Genomic DNA, 23,212 nt, shown 5'->3' on the forward strand with positions numbered 1-23,212 from the left:
AATTATTTGGTGACGTGAATTTATGAAATTGAATATAATAGTGAATATATTTAGTATAGTTTTATCTACAAAGGATAACTTTTTTAATGTTTCGCTATTTTATTTTTATGAAATTGACCGAGGAGGATGGTCCTTCACTTCCTCCTCTGAGGAGCCTCCACTGACTCACAGTCACGCATGCTTACATTTTACAATTTGTCCATTTCCCCCATTATAAAAAAAATAAATAACAAAATATTGAAAGTATTTTCTTTTATTAGACAGAGCAGTGTAAATACGAATGACAGGAGGAGAATGTAGATTAAAATGGAGGATGTTATCAGATGAGACATATGAACACAAATACACATATTAGGGGTCTTGTTAAAGGGTCTTAAGGGTCGGACTCAAACATCTTCTTTCTACCGTCCATGCCAGCCTTGTCCTCTATGTTCTTACGCCAGTCAGCTGCATCTTTCACCTGTGGAGTTAGAGAAGGGAGAGGAAGAGGAAGAGGAAGAGGAAGAGGAAGAGAAGAGGAGAGGAGAGGAGAGGAGAGGAGAGGAGAGGAGAGGAGAGGAGAGGAGAGGAGAGGAGAGGAGAGGAGAGGAGAGGAGAGGAGAGGAGAGGAGAGGAGAGGAGAGGAGAGGAGAGGAGAGGAGAGGAGAGGAGAGGAGAGGAGAGGAGAGGAGAGGAGAGGAGAGGAGTTTGAATGAGGTTATAAGGTGGTTGGGAATCCTGATATTCAAAATTGTGTAAGGCAGTCTGTCTAGCATGGGGCCTCTTGGACACATTCCAACCCTACTCAGTAAAATAGAACCCTACCTCCTCCTTGACCTCCTTCTTGACTTGCTTCAGGTTGGCCCTCAGGTCCATGGACACCTTGTGTTTGGAGCCCAGCAGAGCCTGGAGCATAGCATCAGCAGACATGCGGACTTTCTTCAGGACGGGCTTCCTGAACTTGCCCTTCAGGTCTTGTAGTTTTATCTTCAGATCCACAATCTGAAAAGAGAGAGAGAGAGAGAGAGAGAGAGAGAGAGAGAGAGAGAGAGAGAGAGAGAGAGAGAGAGAGAGAGAGAGAGAGAGAGAGAGAGAGAGAGAGAGAGAGAGAGGGAGAGGGAGAGGGAGAGAGAGAGAGAGATGCTCGTCAGTGAAATTCCCCCTTTATACTGAAGAATCACCATCTGTCCAGGAATGTAACTGCACCTCCTTATCAGACTTGGCTACTTTGCTTTGCGTGTCATATCTCTGTTCATCCACTGCATCAATCTGCTGGTGGAGCTTCTTACACAGATCCTAGAGAGAGAGAGAGAGGAGAGATCGAGAGAGAGAGCGAGAGAGCGAGAGAGAGCGAGAGAGCGAGAGAGCGAGAGATAATGTAAGCAAGTACATTTAAAGAAAATAGGACATATTTGTGAAATTATATAAATTATATAACTGAATATCCTGGAAAGCTTATACAATCCAGCTTGATTTTGTTCCACCCTTACTTTAACACCCCTGATGGAGCTCGTCAGCTGCTGAATCAGTTATGTTGTAGTGGGTCTGGAGCAAAAACCTGCACACACAGTAGCTCTCCATAGGTTGGTCAACAGCTACCGCTCTTCATACCTGGAGTTCCTGCATGGATTCAGGGACGGAGAAGGAGGGGACATTCTCATCCATGTAGCTGTTTTTGTCCTCCTCTGCCTGGATGGCCTCAGCCTCGATGAACCCCTGGGCAATCTGGAGCATCAAGCTCTGGGGGAAATAACACCGGGGCAAGTGGTTCGTGTACCCAGACACAATGGTTAGCCAGTTGATCAGAAATGTAGTTGTTTACATGGACATTTTGTCAATAATTTGACTATTTGGATTAAAGAGGAAAAGAGGAAAACATGTATTTATGTTTTATTTATGTATTTATGTTTTGAAATCTTGAATTCTGATTTTTTTTAAATTTGATAATTGATATATAAAATCTAGAATCCTTAAAAAAAAACAAATGTTAATGTGGACTCAGTCCTAACGGGATATTATGACGCGTTGTTGTGCGTCTAGTCCTCCTCCTTACCTTCAGATGTTGCCTGCGACTCGACGACATCTTCTTACTTCAGAGAAGATTAGATGGGGGGGGGGGAGGAGGAAAAACATGAGTTGAGATACACAGCTTTAAGAGCTTGGGATGAAAACCACAGATTATACAGTTGATGTACTGAATGCTCCTGAAGATCACCAAAAGTAGACATGTAGAACATATGGAATTATTGATTCTTAGAAGATATCTCAATCAAAATGAACATGTTGAGAGAGCTGTAATTGTAGTCAAACAGAATCAGTACGTACTCTGACATCTTGACCGGTGGTTGAAATCACTTCCTTTTGAAGAGAGATGTGAATAAGTTGTCAGCGTGTGAAGATATGAGAGTTATGGCATTTAACTCAATGTACCATTATAGTCCACAGTTTGTGGAAATGATTCATTTTAACACACAATCCTCAGGGTTAGAGGGGCACATCACATCTCTACATTATAAAGTACAGGCCTCAGGGTTAGAGGGGCACAACACATCTCTACATTATAAAGTACAGGCCTCAGGGTTAGAGGGGCACATCACATCTCTACATTATAAAGTACAGGCCTCAGGGTTAGAGGGGCACAACACATCTCTACATTATAAAGTACAGGCCTCAGGGTTAGAGGGGCACAACACATCTCTACATTATAAAGTACAGGCCTCAGGGTTAGAGGGGCACAACACATCTCTACATTATAAAGTACAGGCCTCAGGGTTAGAGGGGCACAACACATCTCTACATTATAAAGTACAGGCCTCAGGGTTAGAGGGGCACAACACATCTCTACATTATAAAGTACAGGCCTCAGGGTTAGAGGGGCACAACACATCTCTACATTTAGACAGGGTGTGGTAAGGCAGTTGTCTTGTATCATGGGTCTATTTGTGCGTTCCTGTGTGGTGGTGGTGATGGGGGGTAGCTGACTAACACCCGAAACCACAACAGCTGAGAACTCCCTCTCTGCTCGTCTCCTGTGGACTTTCCTTAAAGTGTCCCAAGACAGGGTGCTGGCTCCATCTAACAGACATAGACCATGTAGTCTGGACACTTAGTGTACTGGCTGGGCTGCTGGCTCTGTCTAACAGACATAGACCATGTAGTCTGGACACTTAGTGTACTGGCTGGGCTGCTAACAGACATAGACCATGGCTGGACACTTAGTCTAACAGACATAGACCATGTAGTCTGGACACTTAGTGTACTGGCTGGGCTGCTGGCTCTATCTAACAGACATAGACCATGTAGTCTGGACACTTAGTGTACTGGCTGGGCTGCTGGCTCTGTCTAACAGACATAGACCATGTAGTCTGGACACTTAGTGTACTGGCTGGGCTGCTGGCTCTATCTAACAGACATAGACCATGTAGTCTGGACACTTAGTGTACTGGCTGGGCTGCTGGCTCTATCTAACAGACATAGACCATGTAGTCTGGACACTTAGTGTACTGGCTGGGCTGCTGGCTCTATCTAACAGACATAGACCATGTAGTCTGGACACTTAGTCTACTGGCTGGGTTTGTCTTCTATCTTTTAAATGTTTGACTTAGAAAGTGTTTCTGACATCTCTGAGTGGAAAAACAAGTTTGTCTGTCGCTTCAAAAATGTCTAAAAAAATATATACATAAAGGTTTAGAGTGATAAAGAAAATCTGTCTTCAATGAATCAATCAGTTACGTCAGTTAGACTGGATAAATACCAGGAAGTCTTGAAACTATATTCACATGTAAAGTGTATAAAATATCATGCCATTCATTAAATCAATAACTCCAAACCAATATTCAGTTCAACAGTAAAACTATAAGAATAACATCTTGGCTATTTCTCCTAAAACCTCTACCTATCTTGTGAAGTCAGAGTTAGAGAATCATTTGAACCATTTTATTAAAAGAAAAAAGGAAAAAAACTCCTTAAAACACAAAGCCTTCTACCACAGTAACATATCTGTCTCCCGTGAGATGGTCCTTCTGTAGCTCAGTTGGTAGAGCATGGCGCTTGTAACGCCAGGGTAGTGGGTTCGATCCCCGGGACCACCCATACGTAGAATGTATGCACACATGACTGTAAGTCGCTTTGGATAAAAGCGTCTGCTAAATGGCATATATTATTATTATTATTATTATTATTATTATTATTATTATTATTCATATAGATGGACGGATGCCATGTTAATGCATACATGCCAGTTGAATGTTAGGACAGACAACCAACTAGTCAGCATCCTGATCCCAAGTGTTGAAACAACAACCCTCTGTCAAAGTAGACAAGGCACAGCATCTTCTTCTTCTACTATAAACACCAACATGTTTTAGGTTTTTCTTATGTGTAAATTCTTGTCAATTAATACCAATTACACATTTTTCAGTGAGTAGCATCTATTTACGTTGTGTGATAATTACAGTCAGCTAATAGAAAAATGGCAGACTATAAATCACAGTGACACTGAATCTCTACTGAATGCAGAGTTGAAACCAAGAGAGCAGACAGGAGATAGAAGATAGGAATGGGAGGAATCTCACCTAGAAGGAAGAGAGCGTTGCAAGACGGAGCGATGAGTGACTGAGATTGTCAAGCCAGAGAGGAGACATATGAAGAAGAGTATATATAGGCACTGTTCTGGGACCAGCTGTCTGTTTAACCCTAAAAGCGCCAACAGGGGGGTCAATTTTGACCTCAAGGGCACAAAAAACATCATCATTTAAAATCAAGTTTTTTTTTTGTCCTTCTGAAGTTTTAGGACTTGTCAAGCAACTAAATCACAGACAAAAATATTCATATGGTCGAATGAAAAAAAGTATCTCTCTTTAGCTAGACGGAGACGTAGGGGCAACCAGATGAAATCAGAGATAGACAGAGAGGTAGGGAGAAATCAGATGAAATCAGAGTTAGACAGAGAGGTAGGTAGAAATCAGATGAAATCAGAGTTAGACAGAGAGGTAGGGAGAAATCAGATGAAATCAGAGTTAGACAGAGAGGTAGGGAGAAATCAGATGAAATCAGAGATAGATAGAGAGGTAGGGAGAAATCAGATGAAATCAGAGTTAGATAGAGAGGTAGGTAGAAATCAGATGAAATCAGAGTTAGACAGACAGAGAGGTAGGGAGAAATCAGATGAAATCAGAGTTAGATAGAGAGGTAGGGAGAAATCAGATGAAATCAGAGATAGATAGAGAGGTAGGGAGAAATCAGATGAAATCAGAGTTAGACAGAGACGTAGGGAGAAACCAGATGAAATCAGAGAGCTGCTGTCCAGTGTGACCCCAAGGAGCTGTATTTGGTGGCCACACCTGCTGAGCTCTAAACAGCTGGTGATCTGACAGAGTTAGATTCTGCCCTTACTGACCCATGTGACCCCAGTAAGCCATCTTCGGGTAGCCACACCTGCCGGCTGTGTTTATTGGTCAGGCTGGTTCCTGCTGACAGGAAGTCTATAAACAGACTGGTTAAAACACATAGCAACTCCTCAGTGTGAATGTCGTGGTCCCTTCCAAACGTTGTACCCCTTGAACACATCAATATTACTACAGCCATGTAATTTCAAGAGCAGGTTACACCCGTCAGGACGCTGGTCTGTTATTGTGGAGACGTAACAGTAGGGACTCTATAAATCACACAAAAACAGTTTCTATTAGCTGACCAGGGTTTATTTGATGACAATTAGTATAAATATTGCACAATATATATATATATTATATATATTACTTTTTGGGGGGGGGGGGGTCACGTAACTGTTTTTGTGTTTCGTGTGAAACAAAAGACTAGATATCCAATTTGGGGACAAACGGAACTTTTTGTTTCTACTCCTTAGTAGTCTCAAACTACTTCCTGTCTGGAACTCCAGGAACATCTACTCCTTATGAGTCTCAAACATCTCCCTGTCTGGAACTCCAGTAACATCTACTCCTTATGAGTCTCAAACTACTTCCTGTCTGGAACTCCAGTAACATCTACTCCTTATGAGTCTCAAACTACTTCCTGTCTGGAACTCCAGTAACATCTACTCCTTATGAGTCTCAAACTACTTCCTGTCTGGATCTCCAGTAACATCTACTCCTTATGAGTCTCAAACATCTTCTTCCTGTCTGATTTGTCTTCGATGTTCTTACGCCAGTCTCCCACAGCATCTTTGTCCTGAGGGGGGGGGGGGGGGAATGGCAGAATAAGTACATGAGTGACAATGTATTTGAAATATATGACACTTGGTGTGGGCAGTGTTAGCATGATTCACATTGGAGTGTTGGGTTGAACAGGCGTACAGTTGTTGCTGCTTAGAGGCCTATACAGGGAGACATTGTCTTTGAAATTTTGGACCAATGATATGACATTTGGTGTCAGAAGTGGGATCCTGTAGAACAGCTACAGAACAGACACATGCATGGACGAGGCTTACAAATAAAACTATCACATTATTTACACAGTAAATAAGTCACGTTACAGTCATATAGTAACATTATTAAGCTAAACTATACTATAATTACAGTATGTTCTTATGTCCAGAACAACACCCACCTCTTCCTTGACCTCCTTCTTGACTTGCTTCAGGTTGGCCCTCAGGTCCATGGACACCTTGTGTTTGGAGCCCAGCAGAGCCTGGAGCATAGCATCAGCAGACATGCGGACTTTCTTCAGGACGGGCTTCCTGAACTTACCATTCAGTTCAACTACCTTCATCTTCAAGTCCTCAACCTGTTTGGAATTCAACAGGAAGCACTTATCACACACAGACGATTGACTGCCCGACGCCAAACACCAGTGGAACTACTGTTACCCCCTTGGCTCTAATATTAGTAACAGTGAACTACTGTTACCCCCTTGGCTCTAATATTAGTAACAGTGAACTACTGTTACCCCCTTGGCTCTAACATGAGTAACAGTGAACTACTGTTACCCCCTTGGCTCTAATATTAGTAACAGTGAACTACTGTTACCCCCTTGGCTCTAATATGAGTAGCAGTGAACTACTGTTACCCCCTTGGCTCTAATATGAGTAACAGTGAACTACTGTTACCCCTTGGCTCTAATATTAGTAACAGTGAACTACTGTTACCCCTTGGCTCTAATATGAGTAACAGTGAACTACTGTTACCCCCTTGGCTCTAATATGAGTAACAGTGAACTACTGTTACCCCCTTGGCTCTAATATGAGTAACAGTGAACTACTGTTACCCCCTTGGCTCTAATATGAGTAACAGTGAACTACTGTTAACCCCTTGGCTCTAATATGAGTGACAGTGAACTACTGTTACCCCCTTGGCTCTAATATGAGTAACAGTGAACTACTGTTAACCCCTTGGCTCTAATATGAGTAACAGTGAACTACTGTTAACCCCTTGGCTCTAATATGAGTAGCAGTGAACTACTGTTACCCCCTTGGCTCTAATATTAGTAACAGTGAACTACTGTTACCCCCTTGGCTCTAATATGAGTAACAGTGAACTACTGTTACCCCCTTGGCTCTAATATGAGTAACAGTGAACTACTGTTAACCCCTTGGCTCTAATATGAGTAACAGTGAACTACTGTTACCCCCTTGGCTCTAATATGAGTAACAGTGAACTACTGTTACCCCTTGGCTCTAATATGAGTAACAGTGAACTACTGTTACCCCCTTGGCTCTAATATGAGTAACAGTGAACTACTGTTACCCCCTTGGCTCTAATATGAGTGACAGTGAACTACTGTTACCCCCTTGGCTCTAATATTAGTAACAGTGAACTACTGTTACCCCCTTGGCTCTAATATGAGTAACAGTGAACTACTGTTACCCCCTTGGCTCTAATATGAGTAACAGTGAACTACTGTTACCCCCTTGGCTCTAATATGAGTGACAGTGAACTACTGTTACCCCCTTGGCTCTAATATGAGTAACAGTGAACTACTGTTACCCCTTGGTTCTAATATGAGTAACAGTGAACTACTGTTACCCCTTGGCTCTAATATGAGTAACAGTGAACTACTGTTACCCCTTTGGCTCTAATATTAGTAACAGTGAACTACTGTTACCCCTTGGCTCTAATATGAGTAACAGTGAACTACTGTTACCCCCTTGGCTCTAATATTAGTAACAGTGAACTACTGTTACCCCTTGGCTCTAATATGAGTAACAGTGAACTACTGTTAACCCCTTGGCTCTAATATTAGTAACAGTGAACTACTGTTACCCCCTTGGCTCTAATATTAGTAACAGTGAACTACTGTTACCCCTTGGCTCTAATATTAGTAACAGTGAACTACTGTTACCCCCTTGGTTTCTCTAATATGAGTAACAGTGAACTACTGTTACCCCTTGGCTCTAATATGAGTAACAGTGAACTACTGTTACCCCCTTGGCTCTAATATGAGTAACAGTGAACTACTGTTACCCCCTTGGCTCTAATATGAGTAATAGTGAACTACTGTTACCCCCTTGGCTCTAATATGAGTGACAGTGAACTACTGTTACCCCCTTGGCTCTAATATGAGTAACAGTGAACTACTGTTACCCCCTTGGCTCTAATATGAGTAACAGTGAACTACTGTTACCCCCTTGGCTCTAATATGAGTAACAGTGAACTACTGTTACCCCCTTGGCTCTAATATTAGTAACAGTGAACTACTGTTACCCCCTTGGCTCTAATATGAGTAACAGTGAACTACTGTTACCCCCTTGGCTCTAATATTAGTAACAGTGAACTACTGTTACCCCCTTGGCTCTAATATGAGTAACAGTGAACTACTGTTAACCCCTTGGCTCTAATATTAGTAACAGTGAACTACTGTTACCCCCTTGGCTCTAATATTAGTAACAGTGAACTACTGTTACCCCTTGGCTCTAATATTAGTAACAGTGAACTACTGTTACCCCTTGGCTCTAATATGAGTAACAGTGAACTACTGTTACCCCTTGGCTCTAATATGAGTAACAGTGAACTACTGTTACCCCTTGGCTCTAATATGAGTAACAGTGAACTACTGTTACCCCCTTGGCTCTAATATGAGTAACAGTGAACTACTGTTACCCCCTTGGCTCTAATATGAGTGACAGTGAACTACTGTTACCCCCTTGGCTCTAATATGAGTGACAGTGAACTACTGTTACCCCCTTGGCTCTGTCTTAGAGAGTAAGTTAACTAATAATATGAGTGACAGTGAACTACTGTTACCCCCTTGGCTCTAATATGAGTAACAGTGAACTACTGTTACCCCCTTGGCTCTAATATGAGTAACAGTGAACTACTGTTACCCCCTTGGCTCTAATATGAGTAACAGTGAACTACTGTTACCCCCTTGGCTCTAATATGAGTAACAGTGGTAGAACTCCTCACCTCCTTCTCGGACTTGGTCACCTTGGTTGACATGTCATATCTCTCCTCATCAACCCTCTCGATCTTCTGATGGAGCTTCTTGCACAAGTCCTGAAGAGAGACATAGAGAGAGAAAGAGAGGCATAGAGAGAGAGAAAGAGAGGCATAGAGAGAGAGAAAGAGAGGCATAGAGAGAGAGAAAGAGAGGCATAGAGAGAGAGAAAGAGAGGCATAGAGAGAGAGAAAGAGAGGCATAGAGAGACATACAGAGAGACATAGAGAGAGAGCAAGAGAGACAGAGATAAAGAGAGATGCAGAGAGAGAGAGAGATAAAGTCATAGTTTTATGACCCTATACGAAGGAATACACAGCAAACTAAGTATCAGAGAGTGAGAGAGAGAGAGGGAGAGAGAGAGAGAGAGAGAGAGAGAGAGAGAGAGAGAGAGAGAGAGAGAGAGAGAGAGAGAGAGAGAGAGAGAGAGAGAGAGAGAGAGAGAGAGAGAGAGAGAGAGAGAGATTGGGAGAGAGAGAGAGATTGAGAAAGAGAGAGTTTGAGAAAGAGAAAGAGATTGAGAAAGAGAGAGAGAGAGAGAGAGAGAGAGAGAGATTGAGAGAGAGATTGAGAGAGAGAGAGATTGGGAGAGAGAGAGAGAGAGAGAGATTGAGGAAGAGAGAGAGATTGAGAAAGAGAAAGAGATTGAGAAAGAGAGAAAGAGAGAAAGAGAGATTGAGAAAGAGAGAAAGAGAAAGAGAGATTGAGAAAGAGAGAAAGAGAAAGAGATTGAGAAAGAGAAAGAGAGAAAGAGAGATTGAGAAAGAGAGAAAGAGAAAGTGAGAAAGAGAGAAAGAGAGATTGAGAAAGAGAAAGAGAGAAAGAGAGAAAGAGAGATTGAGAAAGAGAAAGAGAGAAAGAGAGAGATTGAGAAAGAGAAAGAGAGAAAGAGAAAGAGGGGTTGGCGCTAATAGCTTACCGTGAGCTCTGCCATGCATACCAAGAACTCAGGGGCAGGGCAGTTCTCCTTCATGTACCTGGCCTTCTCTGCCTCAGCCTCGACCGCCTCAGCCTCGAGCAAGCCGGCAGCGATCTGGAGCATCAAGCTCTGTACGGGGGAGGGGACAAATCACATCGCATTACAGAGTTCAGTGGCCACATCTGCTTGTCTAAGGGGTTGTCTATATCAATACTGTATTCATATCACATAACTTGAAGGTCTGTAGATCTACAGAGCTTCAGGTGAAGTGTTACGAGTGATGTAGAACTGTAAGGGTTGGTTTCTACTCCATTGATCAAACGAGCTCCTGCTGACCAAGAAGTCGACAAGGTCTACTACAGGGGGGGGGGGGGGGGGCTAACACTGTCTGGATCACATAACATTTACCCCTGAATACGACTACAATGTAAAGTCAGCATTAAAATCAGTCTGTGACGTCAAGCAGGTTGTTCTCTGTGTGGAACAGGAACATGTTCAAACTGAAACCTGGGAAACATTATAGAACATGAAGGTCTTTATAGAACAGAAGGTCTTTATAGAACATGAGGGTCTTTATAGAACATGAAGGTCTTTATAGAACATGAAGGTCTTTATAGAACATGAAGGTCTTTATAGAACATGAAGGTCTTTATAGAACATGAAGGTCTTTATAGAACATGAAGGTCTTTATAGAACATGAAGGTCTTTATAGAACAGAAGGTCTTTATAGAACAGAAGGTCTTTATAGAACAGAAGGTCTTTATAGAACATGAAGGTCTTTATAGAACATGAGGGTCTTTATAGAACATGAAGGTCTTTATAGAACATGAAGGTCTTTATAGAACATGAAGGTCTTTATAGAACAGTAGGTCTTTATAGAACATGAAGGTCTTTATAGAACATGAAGGTCTTTATAGAACAGAAGGTCTTTATAGAACATGAAGGTCTTTATAGAACATGAAGGTCTTTATAGAACATGAAGGTCTTTATAGAACATGAAGGTCTTTATAGAACAGTAGGTCTTTATAGAACGTGAAGGTCTTTATAGAACATGAAGGTCTTTATAGAACATGAAGGTCTTTATAGAACATGAAGGTCTTTATAGAACATGAAGGTCTTTATAGAACAGAAGGTCTTTATAGAACATGAAGGTCTTTATAGAACATGAAGGTCTTTATAGAACATGAAGGTCTTTATAGAACGTGAGGGTCTTTATAGAACATGAAGGTCTTTATAGAACATGAAGGTCTTTATAGAACATGAGGGTCTTTATAGAACATGAAGGTCTTTATAGAACATGAAGGTCTTTATAGAACATGAAGGTCTTTATAGAACAGTAGGTCTTTATAGAACAGTAGGTCTTTATAGAACATGAAGGTCTTTATAGAACAGTAGGTCTTTATAGAACATGAAGGTCTTTATAGAACATGAAGGTCTTTATAGAACAGTAGGTCTTTATAGAACAGTAGGTCTTTATAGAACATGAAGGTCTTTATAGAACATGAAGGTCTTTATAGAACATGAAGGTCTTTATAGAACAGTAGGTCTTTATAGAACAGTAGGTCTTTATAGAACATGAAGGTCTTTATAGAACAGTAGGTCTTTATAGAACAGTAGGTCTTTATAGAACATGAAGGTCTTTATAGAACATGAAGGTCTTTATAGAACATGAAGGTCTTTATAGAACAGTAGGTCTTTATAGAACAGTAGGTCTTTATAGAACATGAAGGTCTTTATAGAACATGAAGGTCTTTATAGAACAGCAGGTCTTTATAGAACATGAAGGTCTTTATAGAACAGAAGGTCTTTATAGAACAGCAGGTCTTTATAGAACATGAAGGTCTTTATAGAACAGAAGGTCTTTATAGAACAGTAGGTCTTTATAGAACATGAAGGTCTTTATAGAACAGAAGGTCTTTATAGAACAGCAGGTCTTTATAGAACATGAAGGTCTTTATAGAACATGAAGGTCTTTATAGAACATGAAGGTCTTTATAGAACAGAAGGTCTTTATAGAACAGCAGGTCTTTATAGAACATGAAGGTCTTTATAGAACATGAAGGTCTTTATAGAACATGAAGGTCTTTATAGAACATGAAGGTCTTTATAGAACAGTAGGTCTTTATAGAACAGTAGGTCTTTATAGAACGTGAGGGTCTTTATAGAACATGAAGGTCTTTATAGAACATGAAGGTCTTTATAGAACATGAAGGTCTTTATAGAACATGAGGGTCTTTATAGAACATGAGGATGTATTAGCTGTATATAAAACCCTTCTGGAATGAATGGTGCTCCTTACCTTCAGGTAGTTCCTACGGCTCGCTGTCATCTTTTTACTGATTGGATAAAGCAGATCAGGGTCATTTAAGGGAAATATACAAGGTGAAGCCACAGAGACAGGTACGTGACGATTAAACAATTTTAGGAATTCATGCTATTACATTACGGTAGGAAAAATTACAACACTATTGGGAATCATCATAGCATAGTATTACTCAGTTGTAATGCCTGGTTTTCTATGTGGAAAACATGTTCACAGACAGAATACAGTAGATGAATACAGTATAGTGTAGTATATTTTTCTGTAAACTGAAAAACGTAAACTTACTCAGACATTTTGGCCTGTTGTTTTGTTTTACTTCCTGTGTCAAGAGATGAACAAACAGGAAACAGTTTATTCATTTTGAGCTGTTGTTATTTTATGTAATTTGGTGGTGGTGGTGGGGGGTGGGGGGTCGGGGTGGGGTGGGGTAGAAACCAAAGATTTCAAGGTTGACCCAATGCAAGTCATGCGCAATTGCATATCAAAAAGAAATGCAACAGACATTAGATAATGAATGGTCAATAACTTGATCAATAATTTTCTTGGATCAGTTTAGCCAAATGTAACACAGCAGTCCAACATCAACATCAACATCATAATTCCTGCTGGTTAAAGAGGGAGGGGTTGTTTCCTCTTGAATGAATGTCTTTGAATCTGTACAAATATAACCCGTCCCAAGGTTGATAGCAAATCAACAAGACTCTCATTTCCTGAAATCTCTGGTCACACAGGAGTCCATAAGGATTATGGCACCAAAACAGGTCCTTTCACAAACTACCACTGACATTCTCAAAATGCATGTTCAGAATGTAGGAAAATACCCAATTGGATTTTCCTTTGTATATAGTTGAATCTCAACAAATCTATGGGAATAACCTCAAACAATCCATAAGCCGTTTGAAGTAAACTGTGAAACTACAACACAAATTCAAGTTTACAATTATAAGACATATTGTGATTATCCACCTCTACCATGCCAAAGCTATATCTCTAAACAAACTTCAGTCCTTTTTTACAGAGCTTATAAACGAGCAACTGGGCAAATAGAGCCACAAGAGCCTTTAATTAACACCACATTCACTCTGAACTACAGAGAAAACAACAGCTGAAAATCAGGCCTTGGATGTATCTCTTCCAACACTTGTCTGTCTAAAACACACAGACAAACACCTGTGAATATCCGAATGCCTCAACCCACGTTGCCTCTTGAGAAAAATAAAGTTATCTTCTATTCTATTCTAAAAAGCAGTCTAAATTATCAGAGCTCACACACCACACACAATCTGGTCCAAAAGTCACATCTAATCCCACATGGGACGGACCACATGCAATCTGGTCCAAAAGTCACATCTAATCCCACATGGGACGGACCACATGCAATCTGGTCCAAAAGTCACATCTAATCCCACATGGGACGGACCACATGCAATCTGGTCCAAAAGTCACATCTAATCCCACATGGGACGGACCACATGCAATCTGGTCCAAAAGTCACATCTATTCCCACATGGGACGGACCACATGCAATCTGGTCCAAAAGTCACATCTAATCCCACATGGGACGGACCACATGCAATCTGGTCCAAAATCACATCTAATCCCACATGGGACGGACCACATGCAATCTGGTCCAAAAGTCACATCTAATCCCACATGGGACGGACCACATGCAATCTGGTCCAAAAGTCACATCTAATCCCACATGGGACGGACCACATGCAATCTGGTCCAAAAGTCACATCTATTCCCACATGGGACGGACCACATGCAATCTGGTCCAAAAGTCACATCTATTCCCACATGGGACGGACCACATGCAATCTGGTCCAAAAGTCACATCTAATCCCACATGGGACGGACCACATGCAATCTGGTCCAAAAGTCACATCTAATCCCACATGGGACGGACCACATGCAATCTGGTCCAAAAGTCACATCTAATCCCACATGGGACGGACCACATGCAATCTGGTACCAATAGATGAATACATGAATATACAACACATTCGTTACAGACGGAGCAGAGAGGAAAGAAGAACATCTCACCTATAAACCCAGTGAAGGTACAAATAAATGATGTGGGGATGAGAGCTACAGGCAAGACAGAGACAGGAACAGATTTGGAAGGTATATACTCTGTTTCCTGAAAGCTCAGCAGAAAGCAAAAGGGCAAGGTTCTCTTTATGGGAGTGGGGCCAGGCCAGGCAGGGCCAATGGGGCAGTTAGTTCCTGAAATACCTCCGCATTCGTAAATCATCTGCCATCAACGTTTCTGCTACATTTTTAGTTCAAATATTCCTGACATTAGACTTGTTATGAAATAATCCTGATTTTAGATGTGATTTAAAATAATCCTGATTTTAGATGTGATTTAAAATAATCCTGATTTTAGATGTGATTTAAAATAATCCTGATTTTAGATGTGATTTAAAGTAATCCTGATTTTAGATTTGACTTAATCCTGATTTTTGGTGAAGGGAGGACCCACTCTGTGTTACCTCATAACTCGGTGTTACCTCATAACTCTGAATGTGTTTGAAATCTATCAAGCTCTCAAGTTACTGCTACTGGATAAATTAGACAATGACTCCGGTTGGTTTCATGTCTGTTATATAGGACTCAGGGAACAATCAGCAGGTCACTTGATTAGTTTGTAAAGTGACTCCCTGTCAATTGATTGAATTAGACACTTCCAATTAATTCATAACTCTGTGTGATTGGTCAAATGTATTATTAAATTGGTCATTGGTAAACTATAAAGATAGTATTGTCAGAGAGTGTCTTGACTGGCAGACTGGCTGTGACAAGAAGAGAAGACGAGGGTAAGAAAGAGAAGGACCCCTCTGAACTGTCATGACCCAGAGGTCACACACATGGTGTGATCAATTACCCAACCAACGTGTCAGCCTCCAGTACCCACCCACAGAGTCAGTCTCCAGTACCCACCCACAGAGTCAGTCTCCAGTACCCACCCACAGAGTCAGTCTCCAGTACCCACCCACAGAGTCAGCCTCCAGTACCAACCCACAGAGTCAGCCTCCAGTACCCACCCACAGAGTCAGCCTCCAGTACCAACCCACAGAGTCAGTCTCCAGTACCAACCCACAGAGTCAGTCTCCAGTACCAACCCACAGAGTCAGCCTCCAGTACCCACCCACAGAGTCAGTCTCCAGTACCCACCCACAGAGTCAGCCTCCAGTACCCACCCACAGAGTCAGCCTCCAGTACCCACCCACAGAGTCAGCCTCCAGTACCCACCCACAGAGTCAGTCTCCAGTACCCACTCACAGAGTCAGCCTCCAGTACCCACCCACAGAGTCAGCCTCCAGTACCCACCCACAGAGTCAGTCTCCAGTACCCACCCACAGAGTCAGCCTCCAGTACCCACCCACAGAGTCAGTCTCCAGTACCCACCCACAGAGTCAGCCTCCAGTACCCACCCACAGAGTCAGTCTCCAGTACCCACCCACAGAGTCAGTCTCCAGTACCCACCCACAGAGTCAGCCTCCAGTACCCACCCACAGAGTCAGTCTCCAGTACCCACCCACAGAGTCAGTCTCCAGTACCCACCCACAGAGTCAGTCTCCAGTACCCACCCACAGAGTCAGTCTCCAGTATCTAACCACCATGTCAGCCTCCAGTATCAACCACCATGTCAGCCTCCAGTATCTAACCACCATGTCAGCCTCCAGTACCAACCACCATGTCAGCCTCCAGTACCAACCACCATGTCAGCCTCCAGTACCCACCCACAGAGTCAGTCTCCAGTATCTAACCACCATGTCAGCCTCCAGTATCAACCACCATGTCAGTCTCCAGTATCTAACCACCATGTCAGCCTCCAGTATCAACCACCATGTCAGCCTCCAGTATCTAACCACCATGTCAGCCTCCAGTATCAACCACCATGTCAGCCTCCAGTATCTAACCACCATGTCAGCCTCCAGTACCCAACCACCATGTCAGCCTCCAGTATTAACCACCATGTCAGCCTCCAGTATCAACCACCATGTCAGCCTCCAGTATCAACCACCATGTCAGCCTCCAGTACCCAACCACCATGTCAGCCTCCAGTACCCAACCACCATGCCAGCCTCCAGTACCAACCATCATGCCAGCCTCCAGTACCAACCACCATGTCAGCCTCCAAGATCTAACCATCATGTCAGCCTCCCCTAACCCCAGTTTACAACCACCATGTCAGCCTCCTAACCCCAGTATCCAACCATCATGTCAGCCTCCTCCTAACACCAGTATCCAACAATCATGTCAGCATCCTCCTAACCCCAGTATCCAACCACCATGTCAGCCTCCTAACCCCAGTATCCAACCACCATATCAGCCTCCTAACACCAGTATCCAACCACCATGTCAGCCTCCTCCTAACCCCAGTATCCAACCACCATGTCAGCCTCCTCCTAACCCCAGTATCCAACCACCATGTCAGCCTCCTCCTAACACCAGTATCCAACCACCATGTCAGCCTCCTAACCCCAGTATCCAACCACCATGTCAGCCTCCTAACCCCAGTATCCAACCACCATGTCAGCCTCCTAACCCCAGTATCCAACCACCATGTCAGCCTCCTCCTAACCCCAGTATCCAACCATCATGTCAGCCTCCTCCTAACCCCAGTATCCAACCACCATGTCAGCCTCCTCCTAACACCAGTACCCAACCATCATGTCAGCCTCCTCCTAACCCCAGTATCCAACCACCATGTCAGCCTCCTCCTAACACCAGTATCCAACCATCATATCAGCCTCCTCCTAACCCCAGTATCCAACCACCATGTCAGCCTCCTCCTAACACCAGTATCCAACCACCATGTCAGCCTCCTCCTAACACCAGTACCCAACCATCATGTCAGCCTCCTCCTAACACCAGTACCCAACCACCATGTCAGCCTCCTCCTAACTCCAGTATCCAACCATCATGTCAGCATCCTCCTAACCTCAGTATCCAACCACTGTGTCAGCCTCCAGTACCAACCACCATGTCAGCCTCCTCCTAACACCAGTATCCAACCATCATATCAGCCTCCTCCTAACCCCAGTATCCAACCACCATGTCAGCCTCCTCCTAACACCAGTATCCAACCACCATGTCAGCCTCCTCCTAACACCAGTACCCAACCATCATGTCAGCCTCCTCCTAACTCCAGTATCCAACCATCATGTCAGCATCCTCCTAACCTCAGTATCCAACCACTGTGTCAGCCTCCAGTACCAACCACCATGTCAGCCTCCTCCTAACCCCAGTACCCAACCACCATGTCAGCCTCCTCCTAACCCCAGTATCCAACCACCATGTCAGCCTCCTCCTAACCCCAGTATCCAACCACTGTGTCAGCCTCCTCCTAACTCCAGTATCCAACCACCATGTCAGCCTCCTCCTAACCCCAGTACCCAACCACCATGTCAGCCTCCTCCTAACCCCAGTATCCAACCATCATGTCAGCCACCTCCTAACCCCAGTACCCAACCATCATGTCAACCTCCTCCTAACCCCAGTACCCAACCACCATGTCAGCCTCCTCCTAACCCCAGTATCCAACCATCATGTCAGCCACCTCCTAACCCCAGTACCCAACCATCATGTCAACCTCCTCCTAACCCCAGTACCCAACCATCATGTCAGCCTCCTCCTAACCCCAGTATCCAACCACCATGTCAGCCTCCTCCTAACCCCAGTATCCAACCACCATGTCAGCCTCCAGTACCCAACCATCATGTCAGCCTCCTCTTAACCCCAGTATCCAACCACCGTGTCAGCCTCCTAACTCCAGTATCCAACCACCGTGTCAGCCTCCTAACCCCAGTATCCAACCACCATGTCAGCCTCCTCCTAACTCCAATATCCAACCACCATGTCAGCCTCCTCCTAACCCCAGTACCCAACCACCATGTCAGCCTCCTAACCTCAGTATCCAACCACCATGTCAGCCTCCTAACCCCAGTATCCAACCACCATGTCAGCCTCCTCCTAACCCCAGTATCCAACCACCATGTCAGCCTCCTCCTAACCCCAGTATCCAACCACCATGTCAGCCTCCTCCTAACCCCAGTATCCAACCACCATGTCAGCCTCCTAACCCGAGTATCCAACCACCATGTCAGCCTCCTCCTAACCCCAGTATCCAACCACCATGTCAGCCTCCAGTACCCAACCATCATGTCAGCCTCCTCCTAACCCCAGTATCCAACCACTGTGTCAGCCTCCTAACCCCAGTATCCAACCACCATGTCAGCCTCCTCCTAACCCCAGTATCCAACCACCGTGTCAGCCTCCTCCTAACCCCAGTATCCAACCACCATGTCAGCCTCCTCCTAACCCCAGTATCCAACCACCATGTCAGCCTCCTCCTAACCCCAGTATCCAACCACCATGTCAGCCTCCTCCTAACCCCAGTATCCAACCATCATGTCAGCATCCTCCTAACTCCAGTATCCAACCACCATATCAGCCTCCTCCTAACCTCAGTATCCAACCACCATATCAGCCTCCTAACACCAGTATCCAACCACCATGTCAGCCTCCTCCTAACCCCAGTATCCAACCACCATATCAGCCTCCTCCTAACCTCAGTATCCAACCATCATGTCAGCCTCCGAACCCCAGTATCCAACCATCATGTCAGCCTCCTCCTAATCCCAGTATCCAACCACCATGTCAGCCTCCAGTACCCAACCATCATGTCCGCCTCCTCCTAACCCCAGTATCCAACCATCATGTCAGCCTCTTCCTAACCCCAGTATCAAACTACCATCATTTCTCAAGCCATCCAATGTTTTCTTACTGAAACAAACATTTGTTTCAAATTCAAAGGAAAGTTTACATAAAATTGAGTTTAGATCAAATTAGATGAAGATTTTCAGTAAATAAAACAGTCATGTTATAACCCCCTTCGACCATCATTACAATACTGTAGTACAACAATCCTTCCCCAGCTATGTGTGGCTGACATAACTGACATATATAGGCTGATCTGACTGACATATATAGGCTGACATAACTGACATATATAGGCTGACATAACTGACATATATAGGCTGATATAACTGACATATATAGGCTGACATAACTGACATATATAGGCTGATCTGACTGACATATATAGGCTGATATAACTGACATATATAGGCTGATATAACTGACTTACATAGGCTGATATAACTGACATATATAGGCTGACATAACTGACTTATATAGGCTGATCTGACATATATAGGCTGATATAACTGACATATATAGGCTGATCTGACTGACATATATAGGCTGATCTGACTGACATATATAGGCTGACATAACTGACATATATAGGCTGATATAACTGACTTATATAGGCTGATATGACAGACTTATATAGGCTGATATAACTGACTTATATAGGCTGATATAACTGACTTATATAGGCTGATATAACAGACTTATATAGGCTGACATAACTGACATATATAGGCTGATCTGACTGACATATATAGGCTGACATAACTGACATATATAGGCTGATATAACTGACATATATAGGCTGATATAACTGACTTATATAGGCTGACATAACTGACATATATAGGCTGATATAACTGACATATATAGGCTGATATAACTGACTTATATAGGCTGACATAACTGACATATATAGGCTGACATAACAGACATATATAGGCTGACATAACTGACACATGTAGGCTGATCTGACATATATAGGCTGATCTGACATATATAGGCTGATCTGACTGACATATATAGGCTGACATAACAGACATATATAGGCTGACATAACAGACATATATAGGCTGATCTGACATATATAGGCTGATCTGACATATATAGGCTGACATAACAGACATATATAGGCTGATATAACTGACATATATAGGCTGATATAACTGACATATATAGGCTGACATAACTGACATATATAGGCTGACATAACTGACATATATAGGCTGATCTGACTGACATATATAGGCTGATCTGACTGACATATATAGGCTGACATAACAGACATATATAGGCTGATCTGACATATATAGGCTGACATAACTGACATATATAGGCTGACATAACTGACATATATAGGCTGATCTGACATATATAGGCTGACATAACTGACATATATAGGCTGATCTGACATATATAGGCTGACATAACTGACATATATAGGCTGACATAACTGACATATATAGGCTGATCTGACATATATAGGCTGATCTGACATATATAGGCTGATCTGACATATATAGGCTGATATAACTGACATATATAGGCTGATCTGACTGACATATATAGGCTGACATAACTGACATATATAGGCTGATCTGACTGACATATGTAGGCTGACTTAACTGACATATATAGGCTGACATAACAGACATATATAGGCTGACATAACTGACATATATAGGCTGATCTGACATATATAGGCTGATCTGACTGACATATATAGGCTGACATAACTGACATATATAGGCTGACATAACAGACATATATAGGCTGACATAACTGACATATATAGGCTGATCTGACATATATAGGCTGATCTGACTGACATATATAGGCTGACATAACTGACATATGTAGGCTGATCTGACTGACATATGTAGGCTGACATAACTGACATATATAGGCTGATATAACTGACATATGTAGGCTGATCTGACTGACATATGTAGGCTGACATAACTGACATATGTAGGCTGATCTGACTGACATATGTAGGCTGACATAACTGACATATATAGGCTGATATAACTGACATATATAGGCTGATCTGACTGACATATATAGGCTGATCTGACTGACATATATAGGCTGAAATAACTGACATATATAGGCTGATATAACTGACATATATAGGCTGATCTGACTGACATATATAGGCTGATCTGACTGACATATATAGGCTGATCTGACTGACATATATAGGCTGATATAACTGACATATATAGGCTGATATAACTGACATATATAGGCTGATATAACTGACATATATAGGCTGATCTGACTGACATATATAGGCTGACATAATTGACATATACAGGCTGATCTGACTGACATATATAGGCTGACATAACTGACATATATAGGCTGATCTGACTGACATATATAGGCTGATATAACTGACATATATAGGCTGATCTGACTGACATATATAGGCTGATCTGACTGACATATATAGGCTGATCGGACTGACATATATAGGCTGATCTGACTGACATATATAGGCTGATCTGACTGACATATATAGGCTGATCTGACTGACATATATAGGCTGATCTGACTGACATATATAGGCTGATCTGACTGACATATATAGGCTGATCTGACTGACATATATAGGCTGACACAACTGACATATATAGGCTGATATAACTGACATATATAGGCTGATCTGACTGACATATATAGGCTGATATAACTGACATATATAGGCTGATCTGTCATATATAGGCTGATCTGACTGACATATATAGGCTGATCTGACTGACATATATAGGCTGACACAACTGACATATATAGGCTGATCTGACTGACATATATAGGCTGACATAACTGACATATATAGGCTGATATAACTGGCTGACATAACTGACATATATAGGCTGATCTGACTGACATATATAGGCTGATATGACTGACATATATAGGCTGATATAACTGGCTGACATAACTGACATATATAGGCTGATCTGACTGACATATATAGGCTGACATAACTGACATATATAGGCTGATCTGACTGACATATATAGGCTGACATAACTGACATATATAGGCTGATCTGACTGACATATACAGGCTGATCTGACTGACATATACAGGCTGATCTGATTGACATATATAGGCTGATCTGACATATATAGGCTGATCTGACTGACATATACAGGCTGATCTGACTGACATATACAGGCTGATCTGACTGACATATACAGGCTGATCTGATTGACATATATAGGCTGATCTGACATATATAGGCTGATCTGACTGACATATATAGGCTGACATAACTGACCTAAATCAGGAGGTTTGCGTATGCTGATATTAACTATGGGTAGTAGGAAGTTACAGCATCATTTTTAGTCACAATAAATGTGATGTCACCACACTCCACACCCACCCACCTCTACTCTCCCTTCTTCTCTCCCTGTTCTCCTCCCTCCTCTCCTAGTTCTCCTCCCTTCTCTCCTAGTTCTCCTCCCTCCTCTCCTAGTTCTCCTCCCTCCTCTCCTAGTTCTCCTCCCTCCTCTCCTAGTTCTCCTCCCTCCTCTCCTAGTCCTCCTCCCTCATTCTCTCCTAGTTCTCCTCCCTCCTCTCCTAGTTCTCCTCCCTCCTCTCCTAGTCCTCCTCCCTCATTCTCTCCTAGTTCTCCTCCCTCCTCTCCTAGTTCTCCTCCCTCCTCTGTCTGCTCCAGTTGGCTCTCAGATCCAGAGTCCAGACAAGTCACACCACATTGTGTTCACCACTTGCTCCTCAGCTATTAGTCTTCTTCAACATCTTCAACCTTCAGCTAACCTGTAAAGAGGAAGAGAAAGTACTGATTGGATATCAAAGTAGTCATGATAGTATTTAGTCATTGGAAATGTACTATATAGGTA

At 42.8% G+C, this 23,212-nt stretch overlaps 2 protein-coding genes across 2 annotated transcripts; both read right to left on the reverse strand.

The window, feature by feature from the left end:
- Positions 1–244: 244 nt before the first annotated feature.
- On the reverse strand, positions 245–4,646 carry LOC124024550 (troponin I, fast skeletal muscle-like). Its single transcript, XM_046338468.1, has 7 exons — positions 4,554–4,646; positions 2,305–2,337; positions 2,033–2,069; positions 1,591–1,719; positions 1,186–1,275; positions 805–981; positions 245–460 (listed from the first exon to the last, which is right to left on the reverse strand). The coding sequence occupies exons 2-7, from the start codon at positions 2,310–2,312 to the stop codon at positions 374–376; spliced, it is 528 nt and encodes a 175-aa protein (XP_046194424.1). The 5' UTR covers positions 2,313–2,337; positions 4,554–4,646; the 3' UTR covers positions 245–373.
- Positions 4,647–5,961: 1,315 nt separating this feature from the next.
- Positions 5,962–14,702, reverse strand: LOC124024552 (troponin I, fast skeletal muscle-like). Its single transcript, XM_046338470.1, has 7 exons — positions 14,658–14,702; positions 12,897–12,930; positions 12,588–12,624; positions 10,289–10,417; positions 9,339–9,428; positions 6,544–6,720; positions 5,962–6,165 (listed from the first exon to the last, which is right to left on the reverse strand). The coding sequence occupies exons 2-7, from the start codon at positions 12,902–12,904 to the stop codon at positions 6,082–6,084; spliced, it is 525 nt and encodes a 174-aa protein (XP_046194426.1). The 5' UTR covers positions 12,905–12,930; positions 14,658–14,702; the 3' UTR covers positions 5,962–6,081.
- Positions 14,703–23,212: the final 8,510 nt, after the last annotated feature.

The sequence above is a fragment of the Oncorhynchus gorbuscha genome, unplaced genomic scaffold (assembly GCF_021184085.1).
Source record: "Oncorhynchus gorbuscha isolate QuinsamMale2020 ecotype Even-year unplaced genomic scaffold, OgorEven_v1.0 Un_scaffold_1924, whole genome shotgun sequence".
Lineage (NCBI taxonomy): Eukaryota > Metazoa > Chordata > Actinopteri > Salmoniformes > Salmonidae > Oncorhynchus > Oncorhynchus gorbuscha.